The following is a 15,236-nucleotide window of genomic DNA, read 5'->3' on the forward strand; positions in this document are numbered from 1 at the left end:
CAATAAGGCTTTAACATAACAAAATGTGGAAAAAGTGAAGCTTTACTACAGGATTCACTGTATTAAGCCGTATAGAAATTCAAGAGCAGGCTTAACCACTTTAAGACCGCCCGCCGCAGATGTACTGCGGCAGGCAACTGCTCCCAGGCAAATCACTGTACATGTAGAAGGCTGGGGTGCGAGCGCGCACCGCCGGCGGCGCACTCCCGCCACCGCTCCTCAGCGGGGAAGCCGATGCAGCGGGCAGGCGGCTCCGATTGCCGCCTGACACCCGCGATCGTTCCCCGCTGAGAAAAACACAGCTGACCGTTCTTCTCTCTGGAATGATCACAGAGCTCCTGTGATCCTTCTATATAGGATCACATGTCTCTATGGTCATTTCACAAGCCACCCACGCCCCCCACAGTTAGAATCACTCGCAGGATTAACCCCCTCCCCTGACAATGTCATTACAGTAACAGCGTCTATTTTTAGCACTGATTACTGTAGTAATGTCACTGGTCCCCCCCAAAAGTGTCAAAAATGTCAGTCAGGGGTCCGATCTGTCCGCCGCAATGTCGCAGTCCCGCAAAAAATCATAGATTGCTAGTACTAGTAAAAAAAAAACAATAAAAATGACATAAATCTTTCCCGTAGTAGACGCGATAGCTTTTGTGCAAACCAATCAAAATACGCTTATTGCGGTTATTTCTTTTTTTTTTTTTTTTTACTAAAAATATGTAGCAGAAAACAAATTGGCCTAAAATGTTAAAAAATTTAGATTTTTAAATATTTTTTTTTTTTGAGAATGTCATATAGCAGAATGTGAAAAATATTGTTTTTTTTTTTTTCTAAATTGTCGCTCTTTTTTTGTTTAGAGCGCAAAAAATAAAAAATAAAATTTAAAAATAAATAAAATAAATAAATAAAAAATAAAAATCGCACAGGTGATCAAATATCACCAAAAGAAAGCTCTATTTGTGGGAAAAAAAGGACATCAATTTTACCTGGGTACAGCATCGCATGACCGTGCAATTGTCCGTTAAAGTAACGCAGTGCCGAATGAATCGCAAAATAGGGCCTGGTCAGGAAGGGGGTAAAATCTTCGGGGGCTGAAGTGGTTAATGGAGGCTATCATAAAAACATAAAAAATGTCAGTAGCATGTTAATGAGGGGAGAAAGAAGGAACCAATTAAAGCAAAGTATACGCAGATTACATTTCAGAGGGGAAGATGTTCATGCGGCATCGATGGACAAGGTTTGTATTGTGACGGGTTCTCTTGTAAGAGGGATTTCTGCATGTTTTTGCCTGTCACTGTCACCTACTAATTCTGCAGCTTCCAGTGATCTCTGCAGGCACTTTATAGCCGGATGTGAGTAATCCATGAGTAGATTGTGTGTGTTTTGAAGGTGGAGCACAGACCCCTGCCAGCAATCCACTTCAAGATACAAAGATGCTATATAATAAACTATGGGATGGAGTTCCGTGCCTTTTCCTGACACTCTGCTGTCATACAGATGAGTGATATTAAGAGTTTTTATTTCCCTGAAATTTCTGCAGATTTCCGGAGATTTCAGGGAATTGTCGCCATTTGGGTGAAACACATTGAAGTCAGCGGGGAAGGCGGAATTAAAAAAGACCATCTTCCCCCTTCCTTCAGTAAACTTCCAGGACTAAAACAATGTGCAAATGGAAACAAGTAAAACAACTTTCAAGTGCACATCTCCTTAGTCTTATCTTCAGTCATTCCCGCTGGTCTATCCACCCCCTCCTCTGCAACCTGTGTCCCCATTTAAAAAGAAAAGTCATCTGAGGCCAGCTTCTTTTGTCTCATTCTCTGGCCTCCTCACTGATGAAGCCTCCACCAGATTTCCCTCATGCTCCTTTAGAGAGCTTTCTCGAGATTTTGCGTAATCTTGTGTTGCTGCAATAGTTTCCTGGAAGGCACTGGTGATGTAGCCAGAGTGTACCTGTGATGCCTTGGTGTCAGGGTACTGCCAACATCCTGGCCAATCAGCGAATTTGCGCATTGGCGCGAATACGCATGCGCGCCCAAACACGGGCAAGCGCAGTCCGGAATGTGCGTAAAGGCGCTTGGCGCCAAACGGCCTATTTAAAGCCAGCAACCACAACAATTAGTTGCTGGATGATCAACAGCCTCCCGTGTTCCCTGTGCCTTGTAAACCTGCTGATCTTGACCTCCTGTTGCCGACCTGAACTGTTTGACTTTGCTTCTCCTGGCTCCTGACCCCTTGGCTTGCTCTTGGATTCCTGTTGTCTTCTCCAATACTTGACCTCGACTTGGCTCCTGACTTCACTCCAGCATTCTCCCAGTTTGTTCCTGTTTGTACCTTGTTACTGCCTGGCTTGCCAAAGTGTTACAGACCTGCTTGGAACTTCACAACAAGTTTGTTCCTGCTTTCATCTGGTCATCCCAACCAGCAACCCATGCTACTTCGGGCACAGCACTCCCTGTCCCGCTTCCAGGGGTGCTCTGCACCTAGCCGCAAGGGGGAGCCCTCTCTACACTCCGGCTTCGGATCAGGTACGTGACACTTGGCCACATTACCAGCACCTCTATAGAATGGGAAGTCGATTTCAGTAGGCAATACAGTAGGCCACAGGTGTCAAACACAAGGCCCGCGGGCCGAACGTGGACCCCCAGGCCATTTCATGTGGCCCTCGCACCTCTCCTGCAGCTGCGGCACCCCCCTTGTCTCTGCCCCCACCTTGTCTCAGTAGTCGGCAGCAGAGAGGACAGAACCCCTTTTCCAGATCCTGCACTCCTCTGTGCAGCTGCAGAAAGGCTTGTCTTGCCCCCCAAGCAGTCCACAGCAGAGAGGAGGGCAGAACTCCTCCTACAGATCTTGCACCTCTCTTTGCATCCGCCAACACCACCTTACCTCTGCCTCCCTTGGTCTCAGCATTCAGCAGACTCTGGAAGCTGACTCCAGCCCTCCTCTGTGCACTTCTTCCCAGATCTACCCGCATCTTCTTCCTGGCAACATCACAAGGTAAGGGGGTGCATTGTGATGTAAGGAAGGGTAGGTGACTCTTGACTTCTAATGATGGGGGGGTTCTTGACATCTCATGTAGGGGTGTAAGGGGGCATGGGGTGCTCTGGACATCTAATCTTACACATATAACCGGCCCTTTGAGGGCAACTATAATGCTGATGCGGCCCGCGAAATTGAGTTTGACACCCCTGCAGTAGGCAATTAGCTACACATATTTGACTTGCAGTTATTGTGGAAGCGGCATGCTTCTGGAATTTTTAGTGTAGGGGGCAACGGATTGCTTTAAAGGCTTAAGCTGGCCATACATGGATCGAAATTCAGCCATTTCAACAGGAACAGTTCATGAAAAGTCGATCATGAACAAAGTTGTTGCAAAATGTATGCTCGATCATGCAGCCAACGGGTTTGCAGAATACAGTGATACAACAGGGAGGATTTCCCCATCCATCTCGAATGTGTGGATGGGGAAATTGTCTTTGTTTTTTTTTGTTCAGCTCTCCAGGGGAAGGAAAACAAACCAAGCCATGTATGGCCAGCCTAAATCCACCTTTGACAAAAAAAAAAAAAATAATAAATGTGCATATACTGTATAGTATAGGTAAGGTAGGGAAGACCCCTAGGCAGTTGGGGCATGGAAACCAATGACCCCACACCTATGTGTAATGTCAAGTGACTCTGAATTGTATGTCGATATGATGTGACTGTTATGTCATTTCCAGAATTCCATCAGTAAAGTGCAACAAACTGTTTTGTGTGGACAATTCTTCCTTGGGGATACAAAGGTCTATGGCCGGGAATGTTTTGTGGAAGCCTCTGGCATGGAGTGGGGCACCAGTTGGTGGAGAGTTCGTCCTTGGGGAGGACAGTGTTCTAGTAGGGCTGGAGAAGGAGTAATGACTTGTGCTGTTGGCTCCAAAACCAGTCAACCATGAAGTCAGTGCTGTATCTTGTCCTAAGCCAACAAGGCCCAGGCCTAGGGTGGCACTTTGCAGGGGGGTAGCAAAAAAGTGGGCACTGATAAGCTTCACTGATGGGGCTGCATTGATATTCTGCACTAATGGGCACTAATGGGCTGCACTGATGGCCACTGATGAGGCTGCAATGACTGCCACTGATGAGGCTGCGCTGATGGCCACTAATAAGGCAGCACTGATGGGCACTGATATGATGCACTGATAAGGCAGCACTGATGGCCACTGACGGGGCTGTACTGATGGCCACTGATGAGGCCGCACTCATATGCTGCACCGATGGCCAGTAATGAGGCTGCACTAATAAGGCTGCACTGATGAGGCTGAACTTATGGAAACTGATGAGGCTGCACTGATGGGCACTGAAAAATCATAAACATGAAGGGGTGTGGCCTTTACAGGAAGGGGTGGGTCATATTTAAATTAGGGGGTGCCCAAGTTTAGTCAGGCCTAGGGCAGCACAAAACCTAAATACACCACTGCATGAAGTCTCTCTTACAACAAGCCTGCAAAGCTTTGCAACCGTAATCAGTGGAGCGGCCGGGTGTGGAATATCAGGCTCCTGCAGACTTTTCCAAGTCAATAGACTACAAGTGTGGTCATGTTCCACTGAGAACTTCAAGCCTGTCTGCCAGCAAAGCCTACATAGCTGTGAAATTTGTATAATAATAGTGATAGTGGCTCCGGGGAGGAAATCAACGGAGTGAGTCACAACTTCTCCATACCCTAAAGCCAGAACTGAGCAGACCAATGAGGGTGCAAAAAAAGGTACAGACTGCATAGAATGGGGGGATTATAGCTAATATGCAACTTTATTATGATCACAGCATTGCTTAAATATATCAGCATGCATCTGTTGCGTACAACATGCTTTGCAAACTGAGCATCATGGATGCACCCCTAAACCATTTTTATTTGTTAAATGAAGATTTTATGCAGATAACAGGTGATAAACTGTGTAAAATTTCCTCTTAAATTTGAGAATACTTTTAGGCTGGGTGGTATTCTAATACAGTGGGGAAAATAATTATTTGATCCCTAGCAGATTTTGTAAGTTTGCCCACTTACAAAGAAATGAAGAGTCTATCATTGTTATCATAGGTGTATTTTAAATGATAGAGACAGAATATCAACCAAAAATCCAGAAAACACACGATGCAAATGTTATAAATTGTGTTGGAGTTAAGTGAGTAAAATAAGTATCTGATCCCCTACCAACCAACAATAATTCTGGCTCCCAATGACTGGCTACAGTATGTGCTCATGTGGTACACAGATTAGTCCTATCAATTTAACCACTTTACCCACCAGCCCTATTTCGGACAGTTTTTGTTTACAAGTTAAAACCAGTATTTTTTCCTAGAAAACTACTTAGAACCCCCAAAAATTATATATATATATTTTTTAGCAAAGACTCTGGAGAATAAAATGTCGGTCATTGCAAAATTTTTTGTCACGCGGTATTTGTGCAGCGGTCTTTAACCACTTAAGCCCCGGAAGATTTTACCCCCATTCCGACCAGGGGGTATTTTGCGATTCGGCACTGCGTGACTTTAACGGACAATTGCGCGGTCGTGCGACGCTGTACCTAAACAAATTTGGCGTCCTTTTTTTCCCACAAACAGGGCTTTCTTTTGGTGGTATTTGATCACCTGTGCGATTTTTTGATCACGCGCTATAAACAAAAAAAGAGCGTCAATTTTGCAAAAATAGCAATATTTTTCACATTTTTTTATATGAAATTCCCCCCAAAAAAAATGTAAAAATCAAAATTTTTTAACATTTTCGGCCAATTTGTTTTATGCTACCTATGTTTGGTAAAAAAAATCGCAAAAAGCGTATTTTGATTGGTTTGCGCAAAAGTTATCGCGTTTACTAACAAAGGGAAAGATTTTTGTCATTTTTGTTGTTTTTTTTTTTAACGCGTAATGGCGGCGATCTGCGATTTTTTTTGCGGTACTGCGACATTGCGGCGGACAGATCGGACCCTTGACTGACATTTTTGACACTTTTGGGGTTACCAGTGACATTTCTACAGTAATCAGTGCTATATATATATGCACTGTTACTGTAAAAATACACTGGTAGTGAAGGGGTTAACTTTATTTGGGAGGGAGGGGCTGTGTGTGTCCCTAGGGGCGTGCTTTCTACTGTGATTGGCTGTGGCTTCAGCTGTAAGGACACTGATCAACGGATCTACATAGTAGATCCATGTGATCAGTGTCTTTGCAGCGAGGAGAATGACAGGCAGCTTGTTTACACAAGCTGCCTGACATTCTCCCTCTCCCCCGCCGATCGCCGAGTGGCCGGCGGACATCGGGTCCGCTGGTCACACGCGCGGGGGGGTCCGTGACCACGCGGGAGCGGGAGCGCGCCTCCGGGGGCGGGCGCTCGCTCCCTAGACCCTCACAAGCAAGCAACGTAGCCCTACGTTAGTTTGCCTGTGAGGGGCTGACCGCCGACGTAGATAGTCGTGCGGCGGTCGGCAAGTGGTTAAAACGCCATTTTTTTGGAAACAAATTGAAAAATCACATTTCACTGCATTTAAAAAATACTAAACAGTAAAGTTAGCCCATTTTTTTTGTATATTGTGAAAGATGATGTCACACCGAGTAAATAGATACCCAACGTGTTACGGTTTAAAATTGCGCCCCCCGTGGGATGGTCAATAGAGATCTCAATCTGCGACGCTTTAAATTTATTTAACGGTTACCAGTTTAGAGTTAGAGTGTAGCTCTTTTTTTTTAATTATTGCCCACGCTCTGGCCATCACGGGGATACCTCACATGTGTGGTTTGAACACGATTTCATTCGCGGCTCGACTTGCGTATACGGTTTTTTTTGTGCGCGAGCGAACGGTGACGGGGGCGGCTAAATTTTTTTTTCCTATTTATTTTTCACAAGCAATGTAAACATCCCTTGTGACACCAATATGTAGTGACAGGTACACTTTATGGAGGGATCGAGGGTCCAAAAGACCCCAAACCCCTCCACTACACTTCCCTGTATGCAAAACGCCGAAAACGGCATTTTTGCATACAGCCGTTTTTCAAATCTGCCGCCTTTTGCAGCTCAGTAACCCGGAAGTGACGTCATGGACGCCGCCTCCGGGTTACGTCATCGGAGACCCGATCGATGCCGTTTCCTGGCATTCATCGGGACTCCATCCATCCGGCGGACGTGCTGGCTGGGTGCTCGGGGCTCCCGTCACGGAAAAGCCACGGAAGGCGGCGGGAGGGGGGGGACGTCCCCTCCCGCCCCCCCCGGGTAACGATCGAGCGGCTCCCGAGCCACATCGGTCGTTACCGACAGAAAGCCGACCGTCGGCTTCAAACCACGGTACCGGAATGATGCCTCTAGCTAGAGGCATCATCCCGGTATAACCCCGCAAAGTCAGCCGATGTAGGTCTACGTAGCTAGACATTAAGTGGTTAAGAAGGTGCTCCTAACGACAACTCGTTATGTGTATAAAAGACACCTATCCACAGAATCTTTCTTCCATTCAAACGTCTCCATCATGGACAAGACCAAAGGGCTGTCAAAGGACATCAGGGACAAGATTGTAGACCTGGGCAAGGCTGGAATGGGCTACAAGACCATCAGCAAGAAGCTTGGTGAGAAGGAGACAACTGTTGGAGCGATTATTTGCAAATAAAAGAAATACAAAATAACCATCAATCGCCCCCGGCCTGGAGCTCCATGCAGGATTTCGCCTCATGGGGTAAGGATGATCATGAGAAAAGTGAGGGATCAACCCAGAACTGTACGGGAGGAGCTTGTAAATGATCTCAAGGCAGTTGGGACCACAGTCACCAAACAAACCAATGGTAATACAATACACCGCCATGGATTGAAATCCTGCAGAAGGTCCCCCTTCTCAAGAAGGCACATGTAAGGGCCCATCTGCAGTTTGCCGACGAGCATCTAAATGATTCAGAGAAGAATCGGGAGAAAGTGCTGTGGTCAGATGACACCAAAATTTAGCTCTTTGGCATTAACTCGACTCACCGTGTTTGGAGGCTGACTATGATCCTAAGAACACCATCCCCACTTTCAAGCACGGAGATGCAAATATTATGTTTTGGAGCTGTTTCTCTGCTAAAGGTAAAGGCCACCTTTGCCACATTGAGGGCTCAATGGACGGGGCCATACATTGTACAATTTTGAATGAGAACCTTCTTCCCACAGAAGATGGGTCATGGATGGGTCTTCCAGCATGCAGTGACCCAAAACATACCACCAAGGCAACAGAGGAGTGTCTCAAGAAGAAGCATAATAATGTCTTGGAGTGGCCTAGCCAGTCTCCAGACCTTAATCCTATAGAAAATTTATGGAGGGAGCTGAAACTTCGAGTTGCCAAGCGACAGCCAAGAAACCCAAAGAATTTAGAGAAGATCTGTAAAGAAGAGTGGACCAAAATCACTGTTGAGTTGTGTGCAAACCTGATAACCAACTACAAGAAGCGTCTTACCTCTGTTCTTGCTAAGAAGGGTTTCTCCACCAATTACAAAAGTATGTTTTGCTTGGGGATCAAATACTTTTTTTACTGCTACTCAGGGCTTTTTTTCAGCGGGAACGCTGGGGAACGCAGTTCCGGCACCTCCAGTCTGAATGTTTGCAATGGCAAAGGGGTTCTGGGGTCAGTGGGGTGAGCTGAATGGCCTGTTGATGCTGGCTGATGGGGGATCTATTGTTGCTGGGAAGAATCTATTGTTGCTGGAGGGCATTTTGTTGTGGGGGGTACTATTGTTGCTGGGGGGCTATTATTGTTTGGGGGGTCTATTGTTGCAGGGGAGGATTTATTGAGGGGGGGGGCGATTGTTGCAGGGGAGGATTTATTGAGGGGGAGCGATTGTTGCAGGGGAGGATTTATTGTTGCTGGGGGGCTATTGTTGGGGGTATGTTGTTGCTGATTGCAGGGGATCTATTTTACTGTTTTTTCTATTGTTGCAGCGGAAGATTTATTGTTGCTGGGGGGATCTATTGCTGGGGGGGGAGGTCTATTGTTGCTGATTCCGGGGGATCTATTTTACTGCTTTTCTAGTTATTAAAAAACTCTATACAAATTACCTAGAACCACAACATGATACTTGGTTCTGTATTCTCTAAAGGGGGGGGGGGGTGCTGGGAGGTGGGTAGAGGGTGGAACCAAAGGACAGCGCTCGGAGGTGGTAGAGGGTGGAGACAAGGGGTGACTCAGAAGAGGGGAGTACCTGCACCTATTATCGGAGAAAAAAAGCCCTGCTGCTACTCAATATATAACATTTGTATCATGTATTTTTTTTCTGTATTTTTGGTTAATATTCTGTCTATCATTTAAAATACATCTATGATAAAAATGATATACCCCTCATTTCTTTGTAAGTGGGCAAACTTACAAAATCTGCAGGGAATCAAATAATAATTTCCCCCACTGTACAAATATAGATGACATTTATAAAGGCTGCCCTGATCCGCCTTATGATGCCTTTCTACATTAGCTCCAGACCTTCCCTGTGACTCAAACCCTACTGTCGCTTTTTACTTATTCCAGCCGATTCTGAGGCACACAAAGGTATTTTGGCAGGAGGATTATTTTTCACGGATGCGTCACTCAGTCTGAGTTCTGCATATGCCGTCTGTATCGCATTATTGAGATTGGGCACATGGCATACACAGCTGGTGGTATAAACACTGTATTATATTTAGTGGTTGCTGGGGTAGTACAGGCAGCCACACCTATGGGCTTGTAGTGTGTGCTTTTGATACAGCAATGCCATATCTTCCTTCCATTAACTAAAACTGATTGAGAAGATTAAAATAGCCTGAAAGAAGAAGAATGATTTTAGTTTTGGATGGAGTGGGGAAGGGTTAGAATCTAGAAAAACGAAGATGGCATGAAGAGCGTCAGACTAAAAATGAGTCAAAGGAAACTTAAAGTGGAGTTCCGGCCTATTTTGCAACTTTAGTGATTCCTGGAGTGCTCTCTATGCTGATCAACAATTGGGCATTTTCAATTTTTTTCGGGGGTCCCTTACTTTATTTTCAGGGCATTTTTGATTGTACTTCCTCCTTCTCCCCCCTCTGTGGCCGCGGCCACCGACATCACTTCCACCTTTGCATTGCATCCTGGGAGCTGTTTGTCATCACTCCCAGGAGGCTGGAATCGGGAAGAACTCCCAGAACACTCCCTGGAATCAGGAAGAAGGACACAGCAGATTACACTGCGGCTTCAGATGCCCACATCCAAGATGGCCGCGCCCAGACAGTGTTTTTAAGCGTAAGATTTAGACTAAAATCCAATACTGTCCACCTTGTAAGTATGAGAATAGCGGTTCTGTAAAGGGCGATGGATTAGTATTATAGGGGTATTTTTTGTTAAAAAAGGTATTTGAGGCCGGAACTCTGCTTTAAACCATTAATCAAATAATTGAAAAAAATAAATAAAAAGGCAATGCGTTTCTGGTGTCTAAACAATCCCCCTTCCGTAGGGACGAGGTGTTGTACAGTATATATTCTTGAAAGGACTGGCCCACATGAAGCAAGGCGCCCCTTAGGTGGGTACCCAGAATGTGACTCAAAATGTAAAAAACTAAGAGGAACGCCAGACCAAATGGTGATGAGTCAAGAAGTCCAAGTAGCTTTAATGATTGATCATATAAGCAAATAATACCACCAACATGTTTCGGGGGCTCGCAAATGTCCCCTTGAATATTGCATATGTTTGACCGCTTGCCGACCGCCGCACTGCGGCAGTCAGCCCCTCACAGGCAAAGTGACGTAGGACTACGTCGCTAGCCTGTGAGGCTCTAGGGAGCGAGCGAGCGTGCGCCCCCGCGCGGTCACGGACCCCCCCCCCGCGCACGTGCCCGGCGGACCCGATGTCCGCCGGTCACTCGCGATCGTCCGTTACACCAGGAGAAAGGCAGGCGGCTGATGTAAACAAGCCGCCTGTCATTCTCCCATGTGTAAGAATGGAGATCAAACGGTTCTGCTATGTAGGACCGTTGATCTCTGTTCTTACACATCAAGCCACATCCAATCACAGTTAGAATCACGCCCCTAGGGACACACTTAACCCCTCCCTCTCAAAAAAAAGTTAACCCCTTCACTGCCAGTGTCATTTTTACAGTAACAGTGCATATGTATAGCACTGATTACGTAATGTCACTGGTACCCCCAAAAGTGTCAAAAATGTCAGTCAAGGGTCCGATCTGTCCGACGCAATGTCGCAGTCCCGCAAAAAAAAAATCGCAGATCGCCGCCAAAAAAAAAAATGACAAAAATCTTTCCCTTAGTTAGTAAACGCAATAACTTTTGCGCAAACCAATCAAAATACGCTTTTTGCGATTTTTTTTTTACCAAACATATGTAGCATAAAACAAATTGGCCTAAAATGTTAAAAAAATTTAGATTTTTACATTTTTTGGGGGGAATTTCATATAAAAAAATGTGAAAAATATTGTTATTTTTGCAAGATTGTCGCTTTTTTTTTGTTTATAGCGCATGATCAAAAAATCACACAGGTGATCAAATACCACCAAAAGAAAGCTCTGTTTGTGGGAAAAAAAGGACGTCAAATTCGTTTAGGTACAGCGTCGCACGACCGCGCAATTGTCCATTAAAGTCACGCAGTGCCAAATCGCAAAATAGGCCTTGGTCAGGAAGGGGGTAAAATCTTCCGGGGCTTAAGTGGTTAAAGGACTCAAGCCTCTTTGAAAATAGGTGTCATGGAACCTCAGGGGCGGATTAGGAGCATCATGGGCTTGGTGCTGGGGATTTTGAAGTGCCTTAAGGGCCGTGCCTCAGCATGCTCCCTGAGGAGGAAGGGTGCAGTCGCGCAGGCCTATTACAACATGAGATGCCTTCTCTGAAGCCCATAAAAACATCCATGCATCGGCAACTGTCCCTTTTTGTCCGGCCTTAGTGCTGTGTGGGGAGGTTCTGAGGGAGCTTCCTGGGGAAGCGTGCTTTCACTTATAGCACAGAAGCCAGACTTCCATGTTTACAAGTGACCGTAAAGAGCGGTAACAGTGAATCTGGCCAACCCGGGCCTATATTAAGGTAGGGGCCTGGAGCTGCAGCTCCAATAGCCCCTACGCTAATCAGGTCCTGGGGCACCTAAAGCTTACAATACTGTCAAAGGAGGATATTTACATACCATGACTGCGATGCTTTGATTCACAGCTGTGGAAAATGTATTGGGCATGTCAAGTTGTCTGTCAAACTCACCCATTCAAGTCAATGGGGCTAGTGCAGAACATTATTGTAAAAAAAAAAAAAGCAATAAGAAGAAAAAAAAAACAGATGTTCGAGAGGTAGTATTGCCTCCTGAACACCTGAGAGAGGCTGCTTAGCCACACTCTGAAAAGCGATTCGCCACAGATCACTTTTCTAAGAATGGGCAAGTGTGACTTTATCCTCAAAGAGGCAGAATCACCAAGATACGTTATGATCAGTTAGTGAGAGAGCAGTACTTAACATAACTCACTCACTAATTCTGGAGATATTCTATACCACATAGCCGTATTTTCTCATTAAATTCTCTGGATCTACTTCCTGCTTTGCAGAGCTTCATAGTGGTAGTGCTTTACTGCTCCTCCTCACAATCTATAAGCCGGCTGACGCATTAAAATCAATGCACTCCCTTATCGCAACAATTGTTAAGCAGAGAGGAATTAACTGTATTTAACCAATCTGTGCTCCTTCTACTGCAGTGGTGTCCAAACTGCGGCCTGGGAGCAGAATGTGGCCCTTTGCTTGCCTTTATCCAGCACTTGGGGGCTCTATTCCTCCCACTGACACTAATAATGGGGCACTATTCCTTCCACTGACACTAATGATGGGGCACTATTCCTCCCACTGACACTAATAATGGGGCACTATTCCTTCCACTGACACTAATGATGGGGCACTATTCCTCCCACTGACACCAATGATGGGACACTATTCCTCCCACTGATACCAATGATGGGACACTATTCCTTCCACTGACACCAATGATGGGGCACTATTCCTCCCACTGACACCAATGATGGGGCACTATTCTTTCCACTGATACAAATAATGGAGTACCAACAAAAGGGTACAATTTCTCCCTTGAATACAAACAACAGGGCACTCCTCCTTTCGCTGACACCAATGATGGGGCACTATTCCTCCCACTGATACCAATGATGGGGCACTATTATTTCCACTGAAAACAACAATAAGATACTAATCCTCCCACTGACACCAATGATGGGGCACTATTCCTCCCACTGATATCAACAATGGGGCACTATTCCTCCCACTGATAGAAACAATGGGGCACTATTCCTCCCACTGACACCAATGATGGGGCACTATTACTCCCACTGATACAAATAATGGAGTACTATTCTTTACACTGATACCAATGATGGGGCACTATTCCTCCCACCGATACCAATGATGGGGCACTATTCTTCCCACAGATACCAATGATAGGGGCACTATTCCTCCCACTAATACAAATAATGGAGTACTATTCTTTCAACTGATACCAATGATGGGGCACTATTCCTCCCACCGATACCAACGATGGGGCACTATTCCTTCTACTGACACCAATGACGGGGCACTATTCCTCCCACTGATACCAATGGTGGGGCACTATTCCTCCCTCTGACACCAATGGTGGGGCACTATTCCTCCCTCTGACACCAATGGTGGGGCACTATTCCTCCCACTGACACCAATGATGGGTCACTATTCCTCTCACTGATACCAATGGTGGGGCACTATTCCTTCCACTGACACCAATGATGGGGCACTATTCCTTCCACTGATACCAATGGTGGGGCACTATTCCTCCCTCTGACACCAATGGTGGGGCACTATTCCTCCCTCTGACACCAATGGTGGGGCACTATTCCTCCCACTGACACCAATGATGGGTCACTATTCCTCTCACTGATACCAATGGTGGGGCACTATTCCTTCCACTGACACCAATGATGGGGCACTATTCCTTCCACTGACACCAATGATGGGGCATTGTTTACTTCAAATAACGCTGGGCATTTTCCACCGGCGACAGTACGGTCCCCTCAAAGTCTGAAGAACAGTAAACTGGCCCCTTTGTTTAGAAAGTTTGGAGACCCCTGCTCTATTGGCTAACCTACAAATCACTGTATAGCAATAAGAAAATTATGGAAAAGCAAGTATACAAATATGTTAAAGTCATGTAAAAAATAACTTAGAAGTAAATATTACAATAAAAATTCACCACAAGTTCACAGTACTGTAAGATAATAACGATTTGTACATCTTGCTTCCAGCTCTTCATGAATGACAACTCTCTAGTGGATTGGCGGACTGCTGTCAATGCCAAGAAAGCTGCCTGCATTTTGCTGGAAATCCTTGTGTGTGCCATCCATCCATTCCCCTATGAACAGCATTGTCGAGGACAGGGAGGGTCAAACTCTTCCAAGGAACCTATGGTTTTTCTCAGCAACCTGGACATTTTCTTGTCCATCCTGATGTTCTTACGGGTCTACCTAATACCTAGGACTGTACTACTGCACAGCAAGGTGCTGGTGGACGCCTCTTATCGAAGTATAGGGTCCCTCAATAAAATCAAATTTCAGTATCCGTTCGTCATGAAGATCCTTATGAACACCTGTCCAGGCCGAGTCCTGCTCACGTTAACCATCAGTCTATGGGTCGTCTCCTCTTGGGTTTTGTCTGTCTGTGAGAGGTAAGAAGAGCTGGATTTTTTTTAATAAATCAAAACTGTAATGCAAAAAGAGCCAATAAATTAAAAGTGCCTTCTAAAAGATAGCAATACAAGGTGCCTAGAAGTATTTTATTTTACCAAAGTTTGAGGACACTTGATCCTCACACTAATATGAGCTTGTCGGACATTTTATTTCTTAATCATGGGCATTACTATGGTGTTATAAATTTATATTGCTGAGCTTATTGTGACAATCAAAAATCATGCAAAAAATGTTGTGACATAATAAATAAAAAGTAAAAAGAAAAACATAAATAATAGTCCCAATATATCCAAATCCACCAGTGTGATGATAAGAAAAATCTTGTCTGCCCGGATACTTTAAACACCAAGTGTACCACCACCATAGGTTTCGAGGACTCTTACCGGAACAAGTGGACCCTTTGTATAAAAAGAGTCACATGAGCGTGTAGATTAATATATCCTTTGTATGGGACCTGGTATCACCTCTAAATCTCCATATATGATCACCATGGTGTCAAATCTAGTAACCCAGAATAGCCCACTGTGACATAAAAGAGAATCAGGAA

At 45.3% G+C, this 15,236-nt stretch overlaps 1 protein-coding gene across 1 annotated transcript in view; it reads left to right on the plus strand.

Annotated features, from left to right (window-relative positions):
* The window catches only part of KCNN4 (potassium calcium-activated channel subfamily N member 4), a 114,381-nt gene that overhangs the window by 73,058 nt on the left and 26,087 nt on the right, over positions 1–15,236 (plus strand). The window contains exon 3 of the mRNA XM_082273544.1: positions 14,249–14,667. Within this exon, the coding sequence (XP_082129670.1) occupies positions 14,249–14,667 (419 nt within the window). The remainder of the gene's footprint in view (positions 1–14,248; positions 14,668–15,236) is intronic.

The sequence above is a fragment of the Pelophylax lessonae genome, assembly GCF_965119305.1.
Source record: "Pelophylax lessonae genome assembly, chromosome: 12".
NCBI lineage: Eukaryota > Metazoa > Chordata > Amphibia > Anura > Ranidae > Pelophylax > Pelophylax lessonae.